This window comes from Trachurus trachurus (genome assembly GCF_905171665.1).
Source record: "Trachurus trachurus genome assembly, chromosome: 17".
In the NCBI taxonomy this organism is placed as follows: Eukaryota; Metazoa; Chordata; class Actinopteri; order Carangiformes; family Carangidae; genus Trachurus; species Trachurus trachurus.
Window position 1 is genome coordinate 33,602,238 of NC_139900.1, and position 27,928 is coordinate 33,630,165.

Sequence of the window (27,928 nt, forward strand, 5' to 3'; positions counted from 1 at the left end):
TCACTGGCCGGTCTGAGTCCTATCGCTGCAGTTCTTCTTACTCATCAGTTGGCTGAGATCCACCAGCTCGCCCAGCTCCCCCCGCTCCAGCGCCCCCCGCAGCAGAGCCCTGGTCAGGCCGGCTGAGGGGGTCTGCAGCTGCTGGGACACGTACGCCTGGCTGCTGGGGGCCGGCATGGAGGGGGGGGGCATGGGGACCGGGACCATGCCGTGGCTGCTGAGGATGTATCCCTCCGGGGCCGGCCAGCGCAACGGCAGCGGTTCGCCGTACTCCATGGGGGCGCTGGGCGCTGAGACCACCCTCCGACGCTCTGGCGAGTCCTGGGGGGTCATGGGGTACACGTACTCTCCTGCAGACTTCCTGAAGGGGGCTTTGGGCGTCCCTTTGCCTCCCTTTTCTTGTTTGCTCAGGCAGACGTAGTGTTGGCGTGGCGCGTCGCCCCCTCGGCCCTCGCCACCGTGTCTCCCGCCCCCTCCCTGCTGGAACAGTCTGGTGGTCAGGTAAACGGAGGGGGGGATGCGGCAGGGTGACCCCAGACCCACAGAGCCTCCCCCCAGGTACGTCTGGCTGGTGTCCCACCCTCCGGAGTTGGAGTCGGACAGTCGCAGGCCTCGGCGTTTCTGCTGGGGCGTGTGCTCCGGCGTGGGGAGGAACCCGGGGTCGAGCTCGCCCGACTTCACCCAGCCGTTGGGCATGACGAACAGGGTTTCCCCACCTTGAGAGCAGGGGCGCTCCCCACCTCCCTGGCGGGTTACGCTGAGCACCGAGCCCCCCATCCCGCCGCCGTTACTCAGCAGGCCTCTTTCGCGACGTTGGATCGAGGACTGGGAGGTGTTCCCGTGACGCCGATTGGCAGGCTTGTGGGCCATGATCCAGCACACGGCGAGGCCAGAGAGCGCCGCCCCGATGGTGAACGCAGAAACTGCCGACGCCACAAGCAAGTTGAGGGAAACGAGGCTCTCTGGTTCAATCAGTAAACTTTGCTGCAGAATCCCTGAAGATGGAGAGACACAATTACGGAGATGACATTTAGTGGTGCAGAGCAACGGACATCTTCTCTCAACGTGTGTCTGCAGGGTGCGGTGTAAAATTATTATTATTATTACATATAGGGCTATTCTGCTGCTTCCAGTTAGTGCCGTTCCCCTTGCCAGGTATAAGATATTATAATAAATCAATAACTACAATAACAGCCATTACTGGTGATCATAATGTTCTGCATTGTATGATTATGTCCTGTGGTGATTGTGTTTAAAAAGCATCTCTCCAGTCTGGCCTTGAGGCTCCACAGGCTCCAGGTTCAGAGAGGCCTGCACTTGTCATCAGCGCCGCTCAGACCACAGCAGCTGACTCTCCTCTCCTCACAGTTTCCATCCTGCAGCCTGGTCAGAGAGTCTCTCCTCACAGCATACCATTACCTCAGTGTTTCCACCCTGCTCTAATCACTCCCATCTGCAGACACAGCAGCACATGCCTTCTCTGGCTCGGCCTCTCCTGCGCTTTCCCTGCACGGATTAGAGTCTGTCAAGTCTGCAGCCTGGCATCCCCGATTTCTACTGTTATCGGTTTCTAAGAGTGGGATGAAAACTAGGAGCCCATATATCAGTTTGAAACAAATGTGTGCGATGAAGGCTTGGAATGTGCTACATTCTCCTTTTCTAAGGGCTTTTTGGAAATTCAGCTCCAGCTAAATGGATTTTTATGACTTTGAAACTGGGCTCAAACAGATGGAACAGCTCAGAAAGAATCTGCTGGAAAAGGGACTTCTTTTTGGTTTCCACTGACTTTGTGAATTTCAGAGCGAGGTTCAAAGAGGCCCTCTGTGGCACTGCTGCAGTGACATCTGATCTTCTTGACAGAAGTGACATCAGTATTTTCTGCTAAGATATTTCCAGCTTGGTCACTGCCACCCTTGGCCCATTCCCCCTCTCAGATGTTCAGCTTTGAAATAACAGAGCCTTGCACGCAGGAGGATGTTGCACTTCCCATCCTGCAGTTTCAGTAGTTACACCTCTTTCACATCCTCCCTAATTAAACTGTCTCACACTGGGAGTGTTTTGACCTGAAGGAAGTGAGGCTGAAACCGAAATCCCAGTCCTACTCCCACTTGATTTGGCTCTGACAGAGACACAACAACAGACACAACACTGCACTCTGAAAACATCGAGGCTAAATTGATGTTAATGGGAGGGGGGGTTATCATGTTCCACTTCAGATAATTAGTGTGCAACAGGAATTGTCACAAATATTCTCTCACTTGGTAGTATGAGGCTTTTTGTTTTTTTCCTGAACAAAGTGCTCGGTGACAAGGAGCCAGGTGTAATGAGATACTGAGCCACTAGGTGGAGTCTCCCCTCACTCAACTGTACACAACCAGAAGCATCCATGTCATAGTGCTGCAACCTACCGTCACAGTCTCCTAGATGGGAGGTGGTGTTTCCATATTCCACGTCTTGTTGAAAAGGCAGCCTGCGGTCAGAAGGAGATCACCGGTTAACACACCGGAGACTTTGCTATTTGTTTTTAAATACAAACCAACAACGACACGTATCATCACAGAGCTTCTAACTTGGTATATGCACATAAAATTACTCAGTCATGTAAGAGTGGATTTCTTTAAGAACATGCTCTTTGTTTCTTTGGATACATACGTGAATGGGCGTATTTGCTGGTAGTAATCGATTAAATTGATATGACACATATTGATGTGTTATCCAGTGTAATGGGATACACTATTGATCCCATGATTGATTTTTTCTTTTTGCCTGATTGCTGGTCAAAGGTTGGGGTCAACTGTACAGGTGGCGATGGGAGCTGGAAGTACGAGTTGAAATGCTAAACGCTCGGTATTCATGTTTGCATTTGATACGGATCACTGGCTGACTAAGCTCAGAAAAAAAACCCCATTAACAATCAAATATTTTTTCTGCAGACCAATAAGACCAACATTTTCTGGCATCACTTGAACTCCCTAATTGAAATTATCATAAATATAGCACTGTGGCAGAGGAAAGTGCTGCAGATAGACCGCTACTGCATATATTAGCGGTGAGGACCATTAATAAGTAGAAATATAATCTTTTTAACTTTTATTATTTAATGGTTAGACACACTGAAAAATAAGTGGATTACATGTATTGCTCACTAAAGGGTATGCAGAGAGTATCAAACCAATCTTATGTGTCCAGCTTCACTTATTGGGTCACAAGTCCACTGGCTTTCTTAATTGGGGGGTCTTTAAGGAATGGAGAAAAGTCATAACATTTAAAATGTGTGCTCACGACACTTGATGAAGTGAAGTAGTAATTTCACATTAGCTTAATTGCCAAACATTTCCATGTAGCTACAACATAAAGGATTGCTTAACTCCTTACAGTAGGTCTGCAGAGGTAGAGAACTCTCCATAGGGAGTTGTGAGTGAGCGTGTGTGTATGTGTTGTTCTCACCTTGTGCCTGGTCTAAGGAAGGAGCAGGTGCTGCCTCTGGTCCAGCCACAGTAAGGATCCCTGGAGGCTAAACAGCTCCTGCACAAACACACACACAGAAACAAAACGTTAAGAAATGCTGAATACTACTGTTACTTGGGAGGTTTGCTACCTTATTATGAACTTGCTAACAAAGTACAGTGCAGCATGACGTCTGAAATACTGTTTGTTCCTCATCAGATGTGGACTCATGAGATGGATTATTCATATACTCTGTAATATGTAGCGAATCTGTGAACTGATAAATCTTCATCTGGTTGCTGCTTGTTCACAGTTTCCCTGTATCCTGCAGTGTGATATATAGCAGCTCATAATCAGGTTCACAGTGTTGTTTTCTACTTAGAACATCTTACCCATGTGTGCATTAATAAACAAACGCCTTCTTGGTATTCATGATGAATCACAATCTTGAAGAATATCGTGTCAAGTTAGATAATATTTTAGGGGAATACAAATCTCCCAAATTAAATATTAAATCAAGCAAGCTATCTGTGATTTGACAAACACACATGCCATCCATCTCCAGCTGACTGAAACAAAAAAACAGATCTGCACATTTAATTGGGGAGGCTGTAGTGACAGAGTGAGGGAGCTGACAACAGTCTATGGCTGACACACAAAATAAAATGTGTCCAGTAAACACTGCATGGCTAATGGCCACTGCAAGTTTGAACTGACTTCATTATCAGCAGAAGACACCATTGTACCCAGGGGGCAAAGCAAAAAAACGGACACGGAGCGTTGTAAAAGGTTTGACACCAGAAATGATATCTAGGAACTTCAAGGATTAAAACCTGGGTGGACAACCTGGTCAACTAGCTGCTGGAAAGCTACAGGGGGTCAAAACCCCTTTCTGGGGTCATTTTGCTGGCAAAATGATGTAAATGCAAATATTTAGGTACTACAATGGCATAAATAGTCATACAACTATAAAATTTGGCAGAGAGTATCTTGACACATAGGGGGAGGCATGAAAAAAAGATTCTGGGGTTTGTTGCAACTCAATTTTAAGATATCACCCTCAACATCCCAAAAAAGACCAAAAAAAGTACTGTTCGCCTGACAAATTCTCATGAAAATTATTATTTTTCAGCACTTTATGGAGAATATCTATGCTTAACATGTATATAGAAAATTTCCTTAATTCATAAGCTTCCATTTGAAACCAAGATAGCCTTTCTATCTCAAAAGCCCCACTTGCTGTGGCCAACGGTCTTCTCTATCTATCTGTTCACTTTGGGGAAACCAGAAATAGAATGGTTTCTGATCATGTCAGTTAACATGTAGTTTTTCACAATAGGTGTTGCATTGTTTGGAGAAGGCCTGTAGCTTTCCAGTAGCTAGTAGAAAGGCTATCTTGGACTCAAATGGAAGCTTATGAATTAAGGACATTTTCTATATATATGTTAAGCATAGATATTATGTATTGAGAGAATGGACAACACTCTGAAACACGAAAAGTGTCACTCACTTCATGCAGCGGGAGTGCAGGTGGCAGCGAGAAGTGGGCACTCGGACCAGACAGGAGGAGAAGGCCAGCAGGAGAGTGTGACTGGTCCGGTCCAGCGACAGAGACAAGAGCTGACGGGCCTGAGGAGAGTCCTCGCCACACCTGGAGACAGAGAGACAGAGTGGTGTGACGCCTGAAGACAGAGGGTAAAGAGGCAGCGGAGGGAGGTCAGTGTACTCTTCTTGGCCTCAAATAAATCTGTGACAAGGTCAAAGGCCTCATCTGTTGGTGCTCCGTCCCAGGCAGACAGCCCTGTGCCCTAACCCTCACACAGCCGTCACAACATCAGCAGACTGGAGCTGCACCCAGTCCTTCACAGAGCGAGACGCTGAACACTCGGAGTTATCTGCCAGTGGATGAAGCCACCACCTCTGTTTGTCTGCTGGCATGTTTTGAATGTTAAAGGAGAATTCCGGTCATTTTTGACGGCCTAAATCGTTGTCCTGATGGTCACCCAGTGTTGTAGGGAGCAAAAAACGCGACTAAAATTGATGCAGGCAACACCATGGCGAGACGGTGCTAGGGATAGCCACAACGTTAAACTATGGGGGCAATTTTTTCAACCACAACAAACACTCAAAAAACAATCAAATATCTACACTGCAAATTCTTTCCAAGAATATTTGTCTTATTTCTAGTCAAAATGTCTAATTTCTAGTCAAAACAATCTCATTCTACTTAAAATAAGACTCATCACATAAAAAGTAGTTTGTTTTTAGACACTTTTTACTTCTTTCAAGCAGATTTTCACTTGAAATAAGTAGAAAAATCTGACAGTGGAGCAAGTTTTTCTTTCTTATTACAAGCACAAAAAACCTGCTTTCACTGGCAGATTTTTCTACTTATTTCAAGTGAAAATTAGTTTGAAACAAGTGAAAATTATCTGAAAACAAGTTCATTTTTAGGTGATGAGTCTTATAGAGATAAGTTTTGACTAGAAATGAGACATTTTTACAAGAAATAAGACAAATATTCTTGGAAAGATTTTGAGTTTTTGCAGTGTATGGTAGGCTACATGACTCTAATCCTTATGACACACCACTGAACTCATATATTGCACAGTATAAACAGTATAAACTTTGTAAAATAAACGGTCGAGCAGTGCAGTGGTAATGTCTAAAATATCTCCGACCGTTTATTTTTGTAAAGAAATCATCACAACAAGGAAAAAGTGTTTGTTTCTGTGGCAGGGAGAAGGCGCTCTGCGATCGCTTAGTAATGTCTTTCCAGGATGTTTCAGAGTTGGGCTATCTGAGGTGAGTGATTACATGCAAAAACACAAAGTTTATACTGTTTATACTGTACAGTTTATGAGTTCAGTGGTGTGTCATAAGGATTCCAGTCATGTACCAGAGATATTTGATTGTTTTTTGAGTGTTTGCTGTGGTTGAAAAAATTGCCCCGATAGTTTAGCGTTGTCGCTATCCCTAGCGCCGTCTCGCCATGGTGTAACTCCGGTTTGCCTGCATCAATTTTACTCGCGTTTTTTGCTCCCCCCAACACTGGGTGACCATCAGGACAACGATTTAGGGGTAAAAAATGACCGGAATTCTCCTTAAATACAATTCTCACTGACAAGACAATAATCAAAATCAATCAGCAAATTAACTGATTATTTTATGATTTTTTTAGATGCAACCTCAAAGGGGAACTCTGTAAGTCTGGTCGCTATTCTGCTGTTTTGCTAAACCTCCTCCCGTCCATGTGCATTTGTTTACAACGAAGCTGGTGAGAAATCAATCAATAGAGCGGTAGATAACATTATATATCATATACGATGTTAGGACGTGTATATTTGTGTACTCTTATCTGTCATAAACAAGAGATTAGGGGTTATGTGGAGCGTCTGTGTCCCGGTACGCAGAGATGAGAGCTGGGACACCAGGGCGGCGGCAAAGAGACGCTACGTGGAAGGCAGAGAGCTTCCATTCTCCCTGTAACAAGTTACATGTCATTTATTAAACCATCACATTTACTCCAAAGCTTTTTAATTAACGTAAAAATTAAGCATAGTTAAGCTAAAAATCCTGCATAGTTCCTCTTTAAACTTCTTATATGTGAATATACCTGTTGGAGATATGGTCAAAAAGTAAGTGAAGAGACTTTAACTGTAAGCTGCGAAGTAAAAATCAATTATTCAAACCCCCGTAATCATGAAAGTGCCTCTGAAGACAGTTCTAGGGTGAAAAGCTTTGCAGTTATCAACTTGAAGCTGGCAACATGAGACCCGATATACCTGAAGCAATATACCAAAAATGTATAATTCATAATTTTGAAGATCAAGGACAAGGATCTCTTGGCTCCTACTTACTTCTCTGGGTTAAATCCCTCCACCTCCTCCAGAAACACACTGCTGTGGGAGGCAGAGTCTCCACTGGAAACCATCAGGAACTTCAGGATGGTTCCTCTAGTTGAGCCCAGGAACAAGACTGTGCGGTTCCTGTGGGGACCAGCTTCTGTGTCCACCACCATGGCGGTCAGCTGGTACCTGGATGCATGGATCGATAGAGTACAGGTAGGTCAGCAAAGTACATTTCCCGTCCTACATGTAGGTTATGATTCATATTTATACTTCCTATCTTCATGCCACAAAAAAAATCAATGCATGAGTGCTATCAAGTGACTGAGTCATTCTGCGTACCGTCCCATTGTCTTCACCACCCAAGGTCTATGTCCCAGGAGGGGAACGGTCTCGTCCATCAGAGGGTGGGTTTTCACAAAGTTCAGCACCTCGTCTGGCAGTGTGGTAGAGGAGCTAAATCTGGATCCCTGCACTGAACATCCCCCTGGTCTGAGGGACAGAAAGACACAAAAAGAAAAACTAGAGAGCCGAAGACAATAATAGGGAAGAGAGAGATAGAAGTCCATAGAGAGCAAGAAGAAAAGAGCCAGAGGAGTTCTTTTTTTTTGGCTGCTGGAGGCTGTATTAGAATATTTGCTGAATAGTAGTGAAGTTGCAGTGTGATTGGCAGTCGGAGCTTATAGCAGGCGAGTAAGTAGACTATATGTGAGACAGATGCTCAGGACAGCAGCACTGCAGTATTCTGCTGAAGTTCTGCACTTTGCATTGCAATACCTTGGTTTAGGCACCGCTTCGTCTGACACTGGAGTCCAAATAGACTCTGGGGATTTCTGCTCTTTAAACCGTCCCTCAAAGACATGAGCGAGCTGCTGCATATCAAACACACACACCGCAGAACCAGGGATGCTACCGGAGACAAAGGAGAGAAGACGAGAAGCGATTAGACATCAATTATGTCTGTGCTTGCTGGTGTGGATGTTTTGTGAGACTGTGTACCTGTTCGGCGGCGTGGAGAAGAGACCGAGAATGACATCCCGTCCCTGCATGTGGATAATGCCACTTGTGGCGTGTAAGAGGTTGAAGTAGAAGTGCGAGTCTCCCGGGACGGAGCAATTGAGCCGTGCCTTTAGAAATGTGGTCCACTGCTTCTCAAGGACACGCTGAGAGCCGCCCAGGTCCGCTTTGCACACACGAGCCACACGGGACACCATCACCTAAAATAAAACAAACAAGGTTTAGTAAATTGGAGGAGTAATAGCGAAAAAAGAAGAAAAAAACAAGGAGAAAGGCAAAGAACCTTCTCTAGATGATGAAACTCCATGGCCATCTCTCTGAAGAAGAAATAAATGTGAGGCCCCCACTCCATGGCGCTCACAAAATAAGGCTCTGCAAAACAACATTAGAAAAAAAACAACACTTAGACAACACACACACACTCTCACTACAGCGGCATAGTGATGCAGTGCCCGAGGCCAAACGTAACACTTCACACTCCGTGACATGGTGCTGCAATAGCGCTCACATCAACATGGGCTGCTGCTGTCCAACCAGCCTTGCTCATTAAATATTCATGTCCTGTTTAATTTATCATCATGGACAAGAGGATACACATTATTTATCACTTATTCATCCAGCTCTGTTCCAGCGTTGACCTGCCCCGGCTTGTTTTCTCCTCCATGGAAAACAGGCTCCACTGTTCAATCAAGGGCTCGTTCAAACCCTGAATCTGTAGAGTCCGACTAACCTCAATACATCACTCTGTCTGAGTGTGCTCCACTTAATGTAAGTCTCAGTAATGTAGGCCTAATCCTGTCTGGTTATACTGAATGTAGCTTATTCAAAAATCATCTTATTCTCCTGCGAGCCACTTGTGAAAAGAGCCACAGCGGTTCAATTTTCCTTTAGTTAACTACTGAAGATAATGCTGATAGCTTCTGTTATTTGCTTCCTGATTGTCTATTGAAGGTATCCGCCTCTCCAGGGTCATTTTTAATGTGTCTGCATCTAAAAGTACCTCTGAACCATTTGGAATCGTGTTTGACCGTGCGGAGGGCGGGGCTGTCGCCGAGGCTTCGATAGATCACCGCATCGATGGCTAGGAAGTCTGTCACAGTGCCGGTAAAGAGACTTCCGTCTAAGAGCAACAGAGATGCACAGAGAGAGAGGGAGAGAGAGAGAGAGAGAGAGAGAGAGAGAGGGCAAAGGAGGAGATTAAGAAGAAAAAAAATACAGATGACGAGACAGCACAAGGTCAGGAAGATTAAAACCAAACAAGCAATGCAGCGAGAGGTCTGATGATAAATCATTCGTAAAAGGTAAACACGAGTGCACAGACGTTTCAATGTCTGGAGCAGGAAAACTGAGTCTGATGTCTGCTGCAAAGCCGGTGCTTCAGGTTTAGTTGTGCAAATAACACAGAGACAGTACCTGCAAATAAAGCCACATTTGCATGTCGTGGATCATACGGGCACCGTGCCATCCCGCTGACAGGCTCTCCCACCATCTCTAGAGTGTCTTTCTGCAACAGGACGGAAAAAAATGATATAGAAAAACAAACTGGCACATACACAGAGAATGAACAGCTGACAGATAGATGGACACTAACAGTGTAGTTGGCACACAGCGGGTTGAAGGCGTTTGTTCCACACACAAACAGGCCACCATGCTGGCTGAGCAGAACCTTGATGAAATTACGACACTCTCCCTGTAGAAAGGAAAGAGAAAAAAAAAGAAAACACAGAAAGAAACTATTAAAGAAGAGGAGAAGGGGGCAAAGTGTTTTGAACCAAAGCTAAGCTAAAAACTACCAGTCGGAGCGAGAAGATTGCCAGTGTGAAGGATGAAGAATGCAGCTTAAAACAATCCTTAGAGGCAATAACAGCATCAACCACACTCCATCTGGAGGAACAATAGGACGGGACTTCATAGCAGTCCTCAAAGTGGTGGCTACTGATTGAACACAAGTTTAAAGCTGCTGCCGGTGCATCTGAAACTCAATGACATTGGTATTCCTTTAGTTCTCCTGTGATAGCATTTTACAACACTATTAGATGAAGTTAAAACCAATAAAACGCACCTGTGTAGGTAGATTTCTTCTCCATTTAGAGCTTCATTCAGAGCTAAATTCGGTTGCTATTAGCGGTGTTTATCGCTACTTTAGTCGTTTCTGTAGTAAATTAGTTTTGTGCATCCTTTTATTGTTTGTGACAATCACCTGTAGCACTATTAGTGTTGATTCAGTGGTTGAATCTTTAGTTAAAATGTGACTGAAAAAGCAGGACTGGTCTAATAACTGCAGTGTCGAATGATTCACAGTGTCCTTCACACAGGCTTTATGATTTGATCTCTTTGTCTGAGTTAGAGCTAATACTCTTCACCTTTCTGTCTTTTATCTTCCCACTCTCTCATGCCATCATGTCCACCTTTTGGCTGGTCCTCCCCTGCTCTTTGTTCCTTTTTTTATCACAGCTTTAAATCCTTTTCTTTTTCCACAATCTTTTCTTCTTTCCTCCGGTGTTTTTTTTTCTTTTTCAGCAACACATCATTCCCTTTTGTTGTCTCTCTGATTCTTTCTTACTACCTGGTGGCTGTCTTATCCTTCTTATGTGTTTCTTCCTCACACATTCCCTACCTTTACCTCATTTCCTCAACTGATTTCAATTACTGTTTCCTCCCTGAGGCTGTGTCACTCTCTCTGCTCAGTTTGCTCTATAATGTTTCCTGTTGCCTCTTTTTCTTTTGCCATCCTTTTTTCTGCCCAAATTGGATTTGGATTTTGCAGGTGGCGCTGCTACATTTGGACGACCAGGCTTATATTTTAGGTTGCACCCTGACAGCTGGGCTACCATCCCATCAGATCTTTCTCTGAAATTGCAGATGTGACCACAGTCCCTTCATACCTCACAACACTATCAACCATCTTTTAACAGACAGACATCTTTGTCATCTTGCTCAGAGGATATGAATGAGAAAAAAAGCTGGCACATCGCAATCGCAGGTGTGCGACAAAATGGCTTTCAAGCTTCATGCACAGGTTTTCGGGCCTGGGCTACGTTTCACTGAGTTAGCATGATTAAGTGACGAGCCGATTCTGTATCAACAAGATCAAATTTGTGTAAATACCGCACGTGCACCCAGAGGAAATAAGGTTTCTATAACAGCTGTTGTGTCTGTCCATGCATGTGATAGTCTGGATAGTGTCGATGCATGTATGAGTGCATCTCTCAAAGTCAGAGTGTCGTGGTGTAAAAAGCACTTTACCTCGTGTTTGCCCTTCATCCGGCACACTCGAATGTCGTTCTTATTGGATTCCCAAGTCCGTTTCTGGGATGAGACACAGTCACAATATGTAGTGTGCTCACACATACATTGTCAATTACTGTATATGTTTGTATGTGTGTGTGTGTGTGTGTGTGTGCAAGTCTTACCTTGCTGTAGAACATCTCATCCCCTACCATGTTGTCCAGCTCCACTCTGTACAAATCATCTCTGCACAGCATGAAAACATACAACAAATCAGTCTCAATATAATTACTAATATATCAATAGATTAGGATATGTAACTATAGCCTATAATATAGATAAGAGCAGATAAGGTGTTAATACAGCAACACTATGCAGTTTTTTCAGTATGTCTACTTTTAACTCATTTCAAAATAAAACTGATTTATTTACTCTGTGGTGACGAACAGAGTAAAGGTTTATTTTAAATCTAATTTGATTTATGCAGAAGAACTGCTGTTGTTTTTTGTTTAATTTCATTTACTTTATTTATTTATTTTGATCATTGTGCCGTATCTGTTGGGATGCCATATGCGTGTTTGATCTGGACAAACAGGCAAAATCTTCAATATTCTTTCATATGAGGAGGATTATATTATGTATTTGCTCATATGTCGTTTATTAGTCTTCTTTTCAGCACGAGGCACTGTAGTCTATTCTCTCCTAATAAATTCATTATTATCTAAAGGCAACTCCATTTCAAACTTTTTAATTTTATCATCAAATATTTTTTTGCTGTTTCTTACCACATGTATGAGGCTGTGTCATGTAGAGGAGTAAATGTGAACAAACAGCTTCCACTTGACATTTAAACAAACAAGATTGAACACAACCTCAGCAGAACAAACTGAAAATGTACTCTGCGAAGTGACAGCAGATGGAAGCCGTGGCATCAAATGAAAGCAAAGGATATTAATGCGAACGCGTCAGTAACACACAGTTGGAGGCGGTTGCCGTTGGTTACCTGGCTCCGATGTAGAGTGTGCGGTTGACTTGCAGGACCGTCTGGATGTGCAGCTCCTGCCTCTGAGCTGAACGATGAGCTCTGCCCAGGAACACCGGATACCTCCTCACCACTGACAGCAACACAGACAGACGGACGGAAAGAGAATGAAGTGCTTCTAAAACATCCAGAAATTAAGTGTCTCTTGCTCAAGGATACTTTGACGGCTGAGAGAGTATAGGACATGAAATAGCCTCCCTAACCTTCACTTTAATGGTGTCCTCACTCATTCCTGATGCTTTTGTTTAGGCAAACGGAGATAATGGGCAGAGACGAATGGTGTAGCAGTTACAACAGACTTTTACTCTCTTAGTGTTTTTGCTGCAGATTTTCTACATAATGAGAAAAATCTGTATGTAATTGCTATTATTATTAGTTCATTGTACCTATCAGATAAATGAGAGAGTACAGATGAGGTGGATGGGAGAAAGTGGCAATATTAGACTATGATAAAGTTTTGAAGAGGAGGACAACAGTCTCCACAGGGAGCCCTCGTCATCAGGAGACAGATTGGGAAAGTGTCTCATTGTCCTTGACTGCAGGGGAGGGAGAGAGGACATAGCGATCCATCTCCACCTGTCTCCTCCTCCTCTCTCTTCCACTCCTCAGCCTTCGGTATCACCCCATCCAAACTGTCTCTCACTTTTTAATCTTACTGCACCTCTCAACATCTATAGCAGTCTTTATTTCTTCCTTGAAATCTTTCTGTTTTTTATTCATTAATCTACTTTACTGCTACAAAGGGATGGAGGAGTGAGGTCTGTAAGGCAGAGAGCCAGGCTGCTAGCGTGGCTAAAAACCCACAAAAACAGCTGCACACCAACAGTCTGACCCTTAACCCTCTGATTTCCACACAGTGGACCCATTAATCACTGCTGCGCACACACACTCGTGCACACACGTACACACACATGGGGAAGGACACATACCCTCTATGGGAACGTAGCTGAGTGGACTGGGCTCCTCTGGGAATGAGCCATCAGCCAGTTGAAGCAGCAGGAGAAGAAATGTGAGGGGAGGAGCCACGGTCGCCATGGCAGCAGCACACATGCACTGTTAACAAAGAGAGATGGGAAGAGAAATGTCATTGTTGTGCCTATATTTCTGTGTGTGTGCGTGCACGCATGCATGTGAGGGTGAAGCAGCATTTGTGTTTTGACATTTTGATAGATTTCTCATCACAGAGTTATTCCAACAGGTGTATGTGTGTCAGTGTGTGTGTCTGTGTGTGTAGGTGTGTCTGTGCGTGTAAGGAAAGGGTCAGCGGTGATTGGTGCCACCACCGTGGCTTCAGCAGGGAGCTAATGTGTTCCTATTGTCTGCTTTAATGGTGTTATGGGGGTCTATTGTCAGAAATGTCACTCCATTGTCAAACAGTATGAATTGAAGGAGAATCTCAGAGCCATATAACACAACAAGAGACAACACATTCACAGGATTACAAAGCCACTTTGGGTGGTAATGTTTCTTTCACCCATTGTGTATCTATGTGGACATCTGGTGGCTATATTACTGGTAACTGGCCACAAAACAGAGAGAAAGAGCTGGACTTTATAGATCAGAGAGTCAGGGCATTTAAAAGGAGAGTTGAAGCGAGTGACTTGGCCAAGCTGGACATTGTCTGTGGAAGGTCAAAGGTCAAGAATGCCCTAAATCGTGAGCAAGAAAAAGAAGGAGGAAACTGTTTTTGGTCTTTAAAGGCCACCAAAAGGTTATTTACAGTGTGTGACATGCGCACCCCGCACACACACAAGGAAGTCTATAGTCTTCCTAGCAGATGTGGAGCCTAAATGCTAACACCAGCATGCTAACAGTGCTAATGTGCCGATGTTGCCAACATTTGATGGGGTCAGGGCAGGCACATCTGTAGCTGATGGGAACATGTGAATGTGTTTCACCATAAACCAAACTTTTGACCTTGTGGTGGTCAAAGTCAAAGAATCAGTAGAAGTGATTCATCTCAATGAAGGTGGTGGACCAACCGCCATCTATACAGCCATATAGCTACTGCTAGTGTGGCTAAAAACACATGTTAAGGGGTCAAAAGGTTAAAAAAAATCATTTTGATAAATACCAGCATTTTGTGCACCTGTCAAACCAACGCAGTACAGTAACCCTGGTGTACATAAGTTACTGCCAGATGTAAAGTTTAACTGTGGCAGCTACGCCATCAAATGCATATTTTACTCAAAGTTTTTCTATGCATTTACTCAAAACGCCTGTGGCTCAGCTACACAGCATGTGTGGCAGAGCAAACTGGCTTTGATGCAAGGATACTTAGAAAGCGAAGAGGAGGCTTAAAGAGAAGAAAAGAGAAGACAAGATAAAACGAGGAAAACAAAAAGGAATGAAGCTCTTGGGTTTTGTGGAACACAAAAGAAAAGTTAAGTTACTGAAGAAAAGGATGTGAGCAAAACAACTGCTGTTCCCATCAAATGAACCTGAATGCCATATTACACTTTTACCCCAACCCCCACTTTATTTCCCTTCATCCCCTGGACCTCCCCTACCTCCATCACCCACCTCCTCCCTTCATTTCTCTTTCTTTTATATCTCTCAGCTCGTCTGCTCCATGATAAAATCCCCATGCCTGTTTTTGCAGATAGAAACACCAGAGGTAGATGTAGATCTGTTAGTTGCTAAGGTGATGACATCTGCTATTTGAAGCACACTGATGTTCCTAGCTGTAACACACACACACACACACATTATATATATATAGGCACATTCACCTGTGTTGCCAACACTTTAGACTGTGCATGAGATGGAGTGACAAGCTGTTTGAAGACATCAGTGAGGCAATGTGGGCTGCAGACTATACACAAGGGGCCACTTCAAATGAAATCCTAGCTCAGAGATTGCAGGTTTGACATAAGCCTCCCCCTCATCAGATGCATTGGAGGAGCCCTGGGGTGGGGGGTAGTGAGAGATGGGGTGGTGGTGGTGGTTTGTTTCATCTCTCTGTTGGGATTCCCTGGAGAAGAACTGATTGAGTCTGGTTTGGGGTCAGCCTCATTTCATTATGGCCATTTCATGAGAGGGACACAAATTTGATGCCTAAAATGAAATTCAGTTTCCTTGTGTGGACTGGAAGGACGCGTGGGATTAAATCAAGCATGTTTCTAGTGAGATTAGCTATTATTTGGTTACAGACTAGCTTTGTCACATTAATTGCTTTTCACCAAATCATGCTGTTTGCTAAAAATAACAATAGTCAGAGATTTGATCTCAGTCAGATATAAACACACGTTCAACATATAGCCATATAGCCTACTTCATATAGTTATGTACAGTACATGTTACTTCAAAATTTCCATGAGAATAATTATGTTTTTAAAGTAAGTTGTTTTCCGTACATCCATGAGTACCTTGCAAAAAGGGACTGATAATAGTTAATTCATCATACGTTTTGCTGTCAAGTACCGGTAGCCAAAACAACAGATACACAACATCTTCTAAAAAGATTGTAGCTCACAGAATATCACACTGAAGCAAAATTATACTTAAAGCAGAAGTAAGCGATCCGGTCGTTTTGGCTAATGCTGCGTTCCAGGCAGGCTTTTGAAACCGTAAATTACAGCTTCAAGTCACAACTTACGACTTTGTAGCGTTCCAGGCAACCCACTCGTGTTTTTCCGACCTGTTTTACCGGTGAAAGTCACTATAACGGCCACTCGTAACTTCCGTCCGGTGAACTCGTACCAGATCGAACTGGTACCACTTCACGGTCGGAAAAATACGAGTTTCCTTGAACGCACCATAACAGTCCTCGTCGCTACGTCACCACATTCACGGCGTTCCTTGGCTGCACACACAGCCCTGCATGCCGTTCTCTCTCCTCATTGGATAAAAACTGTAGGATACGATAAATGTTTTCTCTTCGGCTCAGAGCAGAGCAGAGGGACTGAGAGACCCGTGTTTCAGTCCAAACACTCTATGTAAGTGATTGCTGTCGGAAGATAGAACTATTTAAGACTTATATTAACACAAATATATCACTTACTTCTGCTTTAACTAGACAAATACACTAAAATATCAACTTTTGTGTTTAAAAATCCATTAACATGAACTTTTCTACATATCTTCTGACTGAAAGTTCGCCAATAATGTTCTTGTATTCCTGAAATATTGATACACTGTTATTGGTATTTGCATTAAAGATCTGTGCAAACTATCCAACATACTGTACGTCTGCCGAGTCAATCTGCTAAAAGCCTGTAAATAAAGACAGAAAAAAAAGTCCAGTGTTCAAAGCTGGACATCTCTAGTCTCTTACCCTCTTACACACACACACACAGTCAAACTGCAACATACTAAAGCCCTGTGGCCAATCATTGATGAAGCCTCCTCATTAGAGTGCATATTGATTAAGGTTATTGATCCATAAGATAAACCATCAGATCTGGGCCAAGGCCAGCATATTAGAGCTCTGCTGCTGGCTAGTGCCATGACAAAGGCAGTATTTTTAACGCTCTGGGCTATAAAAAGAGGTTCAGGGCAGCGCTTTGACGTTTGGTTATCAAGCATTCTTAGTTCTCCCCGCTGAGCCGAAAAGACAGAAAAGAGAGGAGGATGAAAGGTTTGAGTTAAAGACAAAAAAGAAGAAAAAAAAGACAGGAGGAGAGATACCTCCTGCAACAGACCTCCAGCTCATCAAGCTATGAAAAAAAGACCGCTGGTGACAGAATGAGTATCAGGAAATTGAGGGAAGAGAGACGAGTGAGTGGAGAGAAGAAAGGGTGTTATGCTACTTGTGTCAAATCATGTTGCCGAGATAGGATTAAATGGTGTGACACTGACACGGTTATCATGGGATGCATGTAATGCCGATGACAGCCACGCAGTGTAATCTAGCCTCATCAACCAGCCCATTAGCAAATCACCTGCTAACACTCACATCATTAACCAATCAGTAGGACATGTGAAGAAGCATAATCACCTGCTCGCACCTCTTATCAGTTTGTCCATATGTTTTGTCCTCATTGGCCGTGACTGAGCTCCATTTCATAGTCTTTTTCCTCCAGTGTGTTGTTGTTCACCTGCCAAAGCTCGATCTGACAGGAATGACAGGGGGTGAGCGGCATGCTGGGAATTTCTATACAGCCCCCCGTTGAGCCAACAAGCTATGTGAAAGATATCTACCGAACGATTACCTATTTAATGTTTGGGCATGACCCCCATCCTAAAATGCTTAAGTGGCCTTTCATGTATATCGGACATACTCATATTTGCACTGTGCATCTCTACTATTAAAGCTGCTCAGCAAGATCAATACACCCTCATCCTGCTAAACAGGGACAGAATAAAGAGCACCATCTCTATTCACGCCGAGGAACATTTACTGACCCTGAGAAAACACTGAGACATGAAAACAACGGTCTGTCTGAAGGCACGGTTGGACACATACGGCCAGCCACTGCCACCGCTTGTAGAGATGCTCCAGCCATAACCTGTGCTGCACCCAGTTAATTAATTAGTCCTTTATGTAGCTATGTTTACATGTGTGTGACAGGAACCGGACAAGTAAAGTCTGAAACCGTTGTTCTTTGGTGTTGACATTTCACTTATCACTGTATCTGACCTTTGTTTTCTGATGTGTTTTGTTGAATATGTCTTTGTGTGTGTGTCTCTCTCTCTCTCTTCATTTTCTGTGTCTTTCCCTCTGTCTCTCGCCCTCTGTTTAGCTGCTGCAGCCACTCCACTCGGTGCCTTTGTTACCGTAGCAACCAATAGCAAAGCCAGGCAGAGATGTTCTATTGCAGTAGATGTAAAAGCGAGGAGGGCGGGTTCGCCCTCTAACACATACAGTACACATACGTGTGAGCATACATGCAGGCACACACACAAATACACACACATGCACAATGATGCATACGCTTGTGTATTAATCCAGATCCATGTACCTTCATCTGAGTGTGCATGAACACATACATGGAGACAAATATAAAGAGGTGGGGGTCCCCTCTCTCTCAGCAAGGAGGGGGATGGGGGAGCTGCAAGCATTTTGTCTCCACATTATCCACACCCTGGCAAGACAGTAGGCTACAGCTCATTTGAAATCAATAGGTCAAAAGCAGAAAAAATTATTTGAAAACGCAAGAATACATTTATCAGACACTGACTGAGAAAAGATGCTCACTGCTGAGCCTGCTTGTCCTAACAATAATATCATGTTTGACTGAAGTGGGTGATCATTGTATCATTGTTTCCTGTTAATGCAAACACAGTCAGGCTGATTTTAAATAACTTCACTCGACACAAGGTCAAATGTGATGTAACCAACTGAATTCATGTTAAGAAAACTTTCTTTTTTGCCAAACAAATAAATAAATAAATCAGGAAAGTCAAAGTTGGATGCAATAGTATAAAGTGATAAAGATATGCGTGTATCGATACGAAGACTCGACTGAAATAGAATCTTTATCATCCTCGTCTCATTTGTAACACACTTCCTCCTTAAGGACAGTATGCAGGTTGAAGCCCGGAATAAAGCAAAATGGCCTGAGGGGTAGAGACACAGACAAGGGCTAAACTGGGAGAAGTGGGTCACCTTCACACTTCACTACTCCACCATGCGAACACTATAAGCTTCATTAATAGACTCACAACTTATTTTCACTGAAAACTGAAAGGGGTGAACAAAACGTAACTCTGACAGATGTTTTTGTCTGCGATCAAACTGTGATTCCAGATTAATACAAAACAAATATGGAAATAAAAGTTCACACAAACTTTGTAAGACTCCACGAAATACATCTCTCACTGTTTGTCCTTTGACAAATGTGCTTGTGATTGTGAACCAGATTAGATGGTAAAGCCATTTGGCTATAGTAATTGATGGGTAAAATGTAAAAAACAAAACAAAACAAAAACCTAATGCCACATACTTTATAGATTCAACCCTAAAACTAGAGATCAACATGTTGACATCTGACCCATGAGTACGAATAACCATGTGAGCACCAAGCACTCATGAGGTGCACCACACCAATTTTTAAAGGGATAGTTCAACATTTTGGCAAATTGGCCCATTGCCATAATCGCTATAGTCATAGCAGTAGGTTCGTTACCTTTAATTGTCGGTGTAAGCTATTTTTAGAACGGAGGAGCGGAGCGTCAGGCTGCTCAGGGCTACGCTATGGAGGCTAATGGAATTTCTTGGTTTTCCTCATCAAACTCATCAAATACACAACCCAACAACTCCAAAAGGCTGTGGTGGACAAGTTGTGAGCTGCACAATCACCACGCTATGAGATAATAATGGAACGTTACGAGACAGAGCTGTTTTAGAGGTAAATTCATGCAAAACCGCTGATGCGCGTAGCGTTCAGGGACAGTTTTTCAGCAAGCAGACTCTGTATTTACCCTGTATTTACCTCGAAAACGGCTCCGTTTCGTAACGTTCCATTATTATCTCATAGCGTGGTGATTGTGCAGGTCACAACTTGTCCACGAAAGCGTTTTGGAGTTTTGGGATTTTGTATTTGATGAGTTTGATGAGGAAAACCAAGAAATTCCATTAGCCTCCATAGCGTAGCCCTGAGCAGCCTGACGCTCCGCTCCTCCGTTCTAAAAATAGCTTACACCGACAATTAAAGGTAACGAACCTACTGCTATGACTATAGCGATTATGGCAATGGGCCAATTTGCCAAAATGTTGAACTATCCCTTTAAACTTGACCTTCATTTTAATCTCACCTCCACCTCTACCTGTAATGTTTAGTGATGCTGTCACGCTGACAAAATCTGTCCACAGACATAGGAACACCTGGCAAAGCACTCAAAAGTAATTTGCAGTAGTTTCCACTACAATAGGTGACTGCAGGACCACATTTTTCCATCATGACTCCTCACTCACATGCACACACACACACAAGGTAAAAACACACGCTGTCATGACTGGCAAGTACAGAATTAATTCAAACCACAGGTATCTGGGGGATGTTTTAACGTTTGGTTTTGGAAGTGCTACTTGCTGATGAACCCATTAACCTCCAAAGATACTGTAAAGCAGAATTAGCGACTGAGTCAAAAGTTATTTAAAAAGTACTGACTTTGTTTTTGATGATAGAAGAGAAGAAATCTCTCATTCCCTTCCCTGAAGATGAAAGCTGAACTACACAGTACACTGAAGCACTTCCGCATCTAGCTCAGAGTTTTGCCACTCAATAAAAAAAAAGGTCTACAGCGAACACAGATCTAAAGAATCTGGAAAGGGCTCAACACTTTCTGTAAGTTAGCTGGCCCACAAACCTATCAATACTGTAGTCAAATTCAACTTTTCTATCAAACAAATCTGTTCTCTGGTGGAGAGTTGGATGAGAGGATTGACACGTAAATAAACACTTTTTCTCAGCATCCAGTTAACTTATAGCCTAGCAGCACGAAGACTACAGTAGAAGACAGAAAAACCTGCAAGGCTACAGAAATCCAGAGTATTAAGACAACAGTTAATGGTCTTACAAAGCTATGTGTCCATCTGTCTTTTGGCTGGGAGCAGTGGCTTTGTGTCATCTCTGCCTGGCAAAAGGTCCCTGTCTGGCTAATCCCATGTAAAACTGTGAATTGACATTTTCACACTGTGGTCTTTAAATGGATTAAAAAGATATGGTGTGTTAATAATGAGCTTTAGAAATAGGCTACTGGTACAGTAGGCAGATTTTTATCATCTTTTGATGGAGCTGTGTTTCTCTTGTTTTCATTTTCGGAGGTAACCTAACAAGCTTCTATAGCTGTAGCTTCATCTTAACGTGCATATGAGAGCGGTAGTCTCCTCATTTATTAAAGATTACTAGCTTACTGTAGTTGGTAAACGGTGGCTAATTCCACATGCTGGAGCTTCAGATTTTCATTTCAATTCAAAATGGCTGCAGTGGGAATAATCATTTGTTCTATTATGGTATATTATAAATCCCAGAACAGGTGGCAATATCAGAACCACATGGTGTCAAAGCTTACAGGCTGGATATTTTTGCAGATTCGCAGACCTGCTCACATGAAGTCATTCACAAACACAAGGAAAAGCAAATGTGCACCAGGACACACGTCCCTGCTCTCCTCAACAGTAGAATCACTGTGTCAAGTCTTTATCTTATCAAGTTTGAGGCGATATTCCCTCAAGAGGCTGCCTGTCTCCTAAGCGCAAGTCTAATCAGAGTTAAGGGAATCTGTCTTTGGCTGTTAAATATCCTAAAATACTATTCAATCTACAGGGTCATTTATATGCTAATGCAAAGGTTACCTCTGCAAAGGCCTTTTGACGCAGCTGTGTGCTATTAGGGTTATGTGTGAGAAAGAAAAAAAGACAGAAAGAAGAGAGAGAGATAGCAAGAATGAATGAGTAATGAAAGAGGAAGATGAAAAGAGGAGATGCTGGAGAAGGGAGCTGAAGGAAAAGAGAGAAGAGAAAAGAAGAGAGAGAGACGGAAAGGAAGAGAGAGAGATATTCCCTTGGGTGAGTGCCATAGGTAATTAAAATAGGATGGACAGAGCTGGAGTCTAGCCAGAGAGAGCTCCATCTCCCCCCAGACTTCTTCCCCAATCAGGCCTTCTGCCCTAAACCAAATTGCTGCTAATGTCAGACACACAGCAGTCTATGGATGCAGAGTTGTCCGTAGATAACGGACATGTACTGTACACACAGTGGGACAAATACACAGCTCAGAAATGCAGGTACACATTTGGGTCACAAAAACACACGCGTGTGTCTCTGGTGCTGCAACGGGGTAGAACTGCACAGAAAATGCAAAAGAAAACAACAAACGTACAAACATTCTTGTTTATTATGTTTGTACATATTCCTCAACATTAATCATCAGAACCCGATGCCTCACCCCCATCCTTAATCCTAAAACCAAATCTTAAAACGGCATGGTCCCCACAAAACGGACCTCCACTCGTGAGCTCCTATTGGACCCTGTGAATATAGTAAACACGCGCGCGCACACACACACACACACACACACACATTTATGGTGCTGTAGAAAGCTGCAGCAAGGGCAAACGTTACTAACCAGAGTTTGACTGCAGTAAGCACATATACATTCACTGCACAGCTCTGAGCGAGCACATGAGTATGCAGTGCACACACTCAGACACACACTACGCGCACACAGTCAAACACATGCAGTCTAATTACACGACAGTGACGCGGGTTTCTCATCCATGAATTTGAGTTTTATGTTTTATGGTTATTGTTCCCTTTCATCACAGTGTTAATCGTGCACTTTCTACTGTACAAGGTAGTCCAGGACTACTAGTCTGTCTCTGGGGAGCATGTTTTCTTCTTCTTACTGTAACGATGTCTTGAGGTAACCATTGTTATTTCCTAACGTGCTGTACAATGAGGAGTCATCTTATTACTTGAAATCAGTGTCCTGATTATTTGAGAAAAGCGAGAATCCAGCCATCAACATCATTCTTTTGTTATATTTTTGGGTTTGTTTTGTTTCTATGTGTCACTGACCACTGCCCGACATTTCCCTGCCTTGCATTTTTCCACTTCAACAAAGACTATGCTAAATAGGCTGTGCTAATGCTTCAATGTGGCAGCCATTACCATATATCTCATACCCTGTTAGCGCCTTCTCTTATGCTGCTGTAAAAGGAGGCGCAGGCTGAAAGGTAGCTCATACTGTCGTCATGTTGTTCTGTGTGCTGTGATCACCAGTAAGGGTAAATATAGCTCTTTTGGCAGAAGTCTGCTAAGAGGATCATAGCTCACAATAGGTGGGCGACAAACAACAGACATCAAAATGCCAAAGAACCTGCTTGTGGATTGACATGTGCACACGGGCACGCACAGACGCACACACCTACGGCATACACACTCATGCGTGGAGACGACACCTCCCCTGAGAGCCTTCCCTCCACCTTGCAGGTATAATTGCGTTTCAGCTATACTTTGCTCCTCTCCTCTCAGTTGTGACCGGGCCCCAGATGAAAAGCAATAATTAAAAGAGAAAAGTTGTGTTTGTAGGGATGAAGGGATGGATATAGGAGAGGACAGGATGAAGGAGAGAGAAAGATTAGCCACAACAAAGCTTCATCAGGCTACAAAACCATCTAGAGTAGCTGGGAGACAAAGGACTCGGATGCGCCTTTATCTCCCAATAAAAAAGTCTACCAAATCCCTCTGGCTAAGCTGCCATAACTAAAGCTTGCCTTTGGGTAAGGTGCTTGCTGAATTTGTTGGACAACAAAAGTAGCAAAAATATGTGAAGATAAACCCGGCTCCTGAGAAACATATATAGCTACCTCCGTTCATTTTGTGCAAAGAAGTAAAAAGTCAAGTGCCTCAGCTGTGGCATTTGAGAAAAGGTTACTTGGTTATTTGCTTATTTTGCTTGTGCGCGTGGAGACGTGGGTGAGTGCCTCGGTGAAAGCTCGGAGTGGACGGTCATTTTCTCACTTTGCAATTTTGTGATGCAAATGAGATCACAAAGGTAAGAGATTAGACTGCCTCTATCCTTCGAAGTTGCCGTGCTATCGCTCACAGCTGAAATGCCAGGCAGCTGGCTGCAAAGAGATGATTCATTTGAGAGACAAACCAGCTCATACCTGCCATGACCCTCACAACACTGTACACTACGACACAAACACAAACACACACACACACACATACATACACAACAGTACACACAAATAAAATATGAATTCACTGACCATGCATATGCAATTATCTACCTGACCCCTATGTGTGGGATTATTGGAGGTGTTGTTATGGTAAGACAATGGACAGAACAGTACACTGCAAATTGAGCACACATGGCACTGTGTTATAACATGTGCAGAGACCACACAATGTGCACAAGGATGCATGAACAAGAGCCTGCACCTCTAGGGAGGAATCAGTTCAGACAGAGAGCCATAAAACTGAAGATACATGACCACTGTAAAGTATCTGAGGGCTTTTTTATTTCTTTTTTTTACATTGAAAACAACTGCAAGGCATTATTACGTACAGGCATATGAGGCTGATAAAGGAACCAGCCATCCTGTTCTTCAGAACATCTTTTATCTTGCGGCGTGCAGTGTATGATAGCACGGACAATTTACAGCAGAGCCTGCGATAGGTAAAGCTCCTCTGCTTATGTGGCAACAATCATGTTAATTCTCTCCCTTTCAAACATCTGGAAGGACTTGTCCGAAAGGCTCCGTTAGGCTCCTGAAAGCCCCTCACATCAACGCAGAGAATGTTTTGCATGAGAGAGTTTATTTTAAATACCTGTCTCGGGATAAAAGCTAGTATCTGACAAGTAAAGAAAGTACGCCTGCAGGACGCTTGAACCTCTGGCCTCCTTAATCCTGCACAATGACTCCCTAATGTCCACACTCCGAAGACCCCACTGGAAGGAGGTCACCCAGCAGATGCCTGCCCAGCTAGGTCCCTCTGATCTTACAGCCCTGGGGTCCGTAGACTCCAACACCCCTTTCAAGTGTTGATTTTGCACTATAAAGAATCCCACCAAACCCTCCCGCCGGATAAACGCTGTGTTCTGTATGAAACTGGAACCTCAAAAAGATACTGTATCTGCCTGCTTTTGTGGAAAATAAGCATTCCTCGTAAGAACTTTGCTTTACTTTATGATCGGATTAGTGAGTAATCCTGTCTGCTTTCTGGTGCAGACAGGGGTGGTTATTGTTAGGGCAGATGGGAGTTGATACAGCAAGTTTTAGAAGTTAATTAAAGTTTATCTAAACACTAAAAGAGCACAAATTGACATTCCCTCATGTATAGACAGAGCAGAGTTTGCAGAGTTTCTCCTGACTAAGTGAAAACATGTAAATCTACATCGAATATAGGTCAAAGTTTACAAGAAACGTTCTGTTATTTAAATAAAAAAATGGGAATAGCTTCCTAAGTTTAAAAATCAGCTCAGGTTTGATGGAAATAAATAACTCATTCCTGTTGGCTGATGCAGAGTAGAAACAGAGAAGTGCATGTTTATAGGCAGATTAGAGCCTGGCAGAGGAACCAGGAGTGTTTGAGTCAGTCAATGTTTCTCTCTTTGTATCAGAGGTAAAGAGAGGCAATTTGTCGCCGATTGCTTGACGTATTCTCTCGGTGATAGGAGCAGAGGAGCTGTTAGGTAACATCTCCCTCCTTCCAACATCTTCTGTCTGTTTCATCTCACTCTGTTTAGCTCACAGCCTCACACAAAGACACACACACTTGATGTCTGACTGTCATTCTACACATTTCTTGAAATGTGCTCCTTAGCAACCCCAACACACTAATCTGCTGTTGATTTACTCTCTTTGTAGGTAGGCTGAATTATGCTGCAATCCTGTCTATTTTTTTTTCTTCTCGTGCTTGAGGTGCTCTATTTGCAGCTTAGCATGTGTGATTGAATACGGCCCTATGTGATCAATAGAGCTCATTAAATGTCCCTATGGGCAGTTGTGTCACCCTGAGGCGCTCTCTGAGATTGCTTTTACCTGCAGCCTGCTCTGCCTTATTGCTTCAACTGGTTCCAACTTTGTTTGCAGCATAATTAATTTTGTAATGGAATTACTCAAACCTAGGATTTGCGTGCTGTGTCCCTAAATGTACACTGAAGCATCCATTTCTTTCCCCTCGGTGTGAGCTGTGGGTGTTTTGGTGTTAGGAGGCTTTGGTATAGCTGTATGTTTGGGATGGGCGGGTGTTAGACTGCCTTCCAAAGGGAGGCTGAAGGAAACAGTGGCTGCACCTGTTGTTCCCTGTGGTTGCTGTGTGGTGGGGTCAGCACCTGCTCACACGGCTGCTGTGTGGCTGTCTGTGTGGGCAGTGGGGATAACAGGGAGACCATTCACACCCGCTCAGACTGCTGTCTGCAGCCCCTCTCCCTCAGTGCTCGTTCACTCTGCTCTCCGCTCCATCATTTCTTTTTCTGTCATTTACATCCTCTGCCTATCCCTCTGTAGTCTACATCCCAGATTGCTATCAGCCACACTTTATCCTTTGTATTCTCCAATCTGTCTGTCTGTGTCTCAGTCTCTCCATCTTCTTTTTTTTGTCTCCCACTATCTCTCTTTTTTCCCCCTTTCAACCCGCACAGAAAGACAAACATAAACAGCAGCAGCTGGGAGCTGTTATAGTCCTCCTGCGGAACTCGATGGCTTTTAGTGTGAAGGATGAAGTTGTAAACAATAAATTACATATAACTACTAAATCACCTCAGCAAGAGCTAAGACAGCTGTGAGTGAGCATTTAACTGGAGCCATAGAGGTTGAGAGTATGCATGCATGCAATTTAGGTGGGGAGTTATTTAACAGGGCACATTTTTGACAAAAGGTTTCAGAGATTTTAGTACACAATCTGAGTAATCCTCAATTTCAAGTTAGGCAGTGTAAGTCTTAATTAACTATATTTCTTTATCTTTATTTGGACTTTTGTCTCCATACCAATAAAAGCCTGCTGTGTGCATGCATCATGCCACTCCTGTTACTCTAACTGTGAGTGATTAATGACATAATCAATTGACGTTATAGCTTCCAAATCATCACATCTGACCTTTACTCTTGTTAACAGGACATTTAAGGCAAATATTTAATATAACACATTACTAATTTACACAGGGGAGCAATTAAATAAAACGCCTGAGGGCATTTATATCATGACCTATGATCTCAGGTCATGATCTCAATGTACTCGTCCTTGCAATGCAGTGTTACAGTGTGTCCAAAGTATTGTGAGCCCTCTCTCTCCTTTTGCTGAGACATCACTTTAAACCTATGTGTTCACTGTAAGATCGTATGCAACACGTGAAGGAACAATGCTATGCAACAAAGATGTGCATATGATATGCAAATAAAACACCAAACTTGCAGCAGACACAAAGAGCAGTTCATGTCCACAAAGGTCCAGACGATGCCAAGCAGACATCTACTGGTTAACCCAGAGGAGTGATAATGCAGCATCGCGTTTGGTGGCAGTAATAAAATTGCGCACATGCTGTATACCTGTTCACCCCATCCCGTCCACCCTCCCCTGCCCCCCCGCCCTCGTCTCCCTCGCACATACCCTATCCATCTCTCAATCCCACCATTTGGCACACTCACCGCACCAGATGGCCAGGTATAGGGAGGCTGAGGCAGGTGCCAGTCGCCAACTCGCCCTCTCCGGTCGCTTCTCTTCCCCTCTGTGGAGAAAAGGGTGATGGATACCACGGCTCTCCGTGTCCAAAGCCTCTCTGAAATAACAGCAGCTCCTCAGCCGCACCTCACCTGTCTCTTCCCTCTACGGTTCCTGCGCGTCGCCGTAGCATCACCGTTTACCGAGCGCGTCCAATACGCCCAGTCAACTACAAAACGTTTTTTTTTTCCCCAGGAGAGAATGAGTCCGTCCCCAATAGGGTGTAAA

At 43.6% G+C, this 27,928-nt stretch overlaps 1 protein-coding gene across 1 annotated transcript; it reads right to left on the bottom strand.

Annotated features, from left to right (window-relative positions):
• On the bottom strand, positions 1-27,833 carry LOC311000141 (semaphorin-6B-like; the record flags this gene model as incomplete). The annotated part of the gene is given in 19 exon segments (XM_083990774.1): positions 1-995; positions 2,409-2,470; positions 3,448-3,525; positions 4,958-5,098; positions 7,308-7,484; positions 7,638-7,787; positions 8,073-8,204; positions 8,295-8,512; positions 8,596-8,684; positions 9,313-9,432; positions 9,726-9,816; positions 9,904-10,002; positions 11,559-11,621; positions 11,726-11,786; positions 12,544-12,655; positions 13,512-13,635; positions 27,628-27,661; positions 27,663-27,707; positions 27,793-27,833. Coding segments are annotated over 19 exon segments (2,832 nt in total).
• Positions 27,834-27,928: the final 95 nt, after the last annotated feature.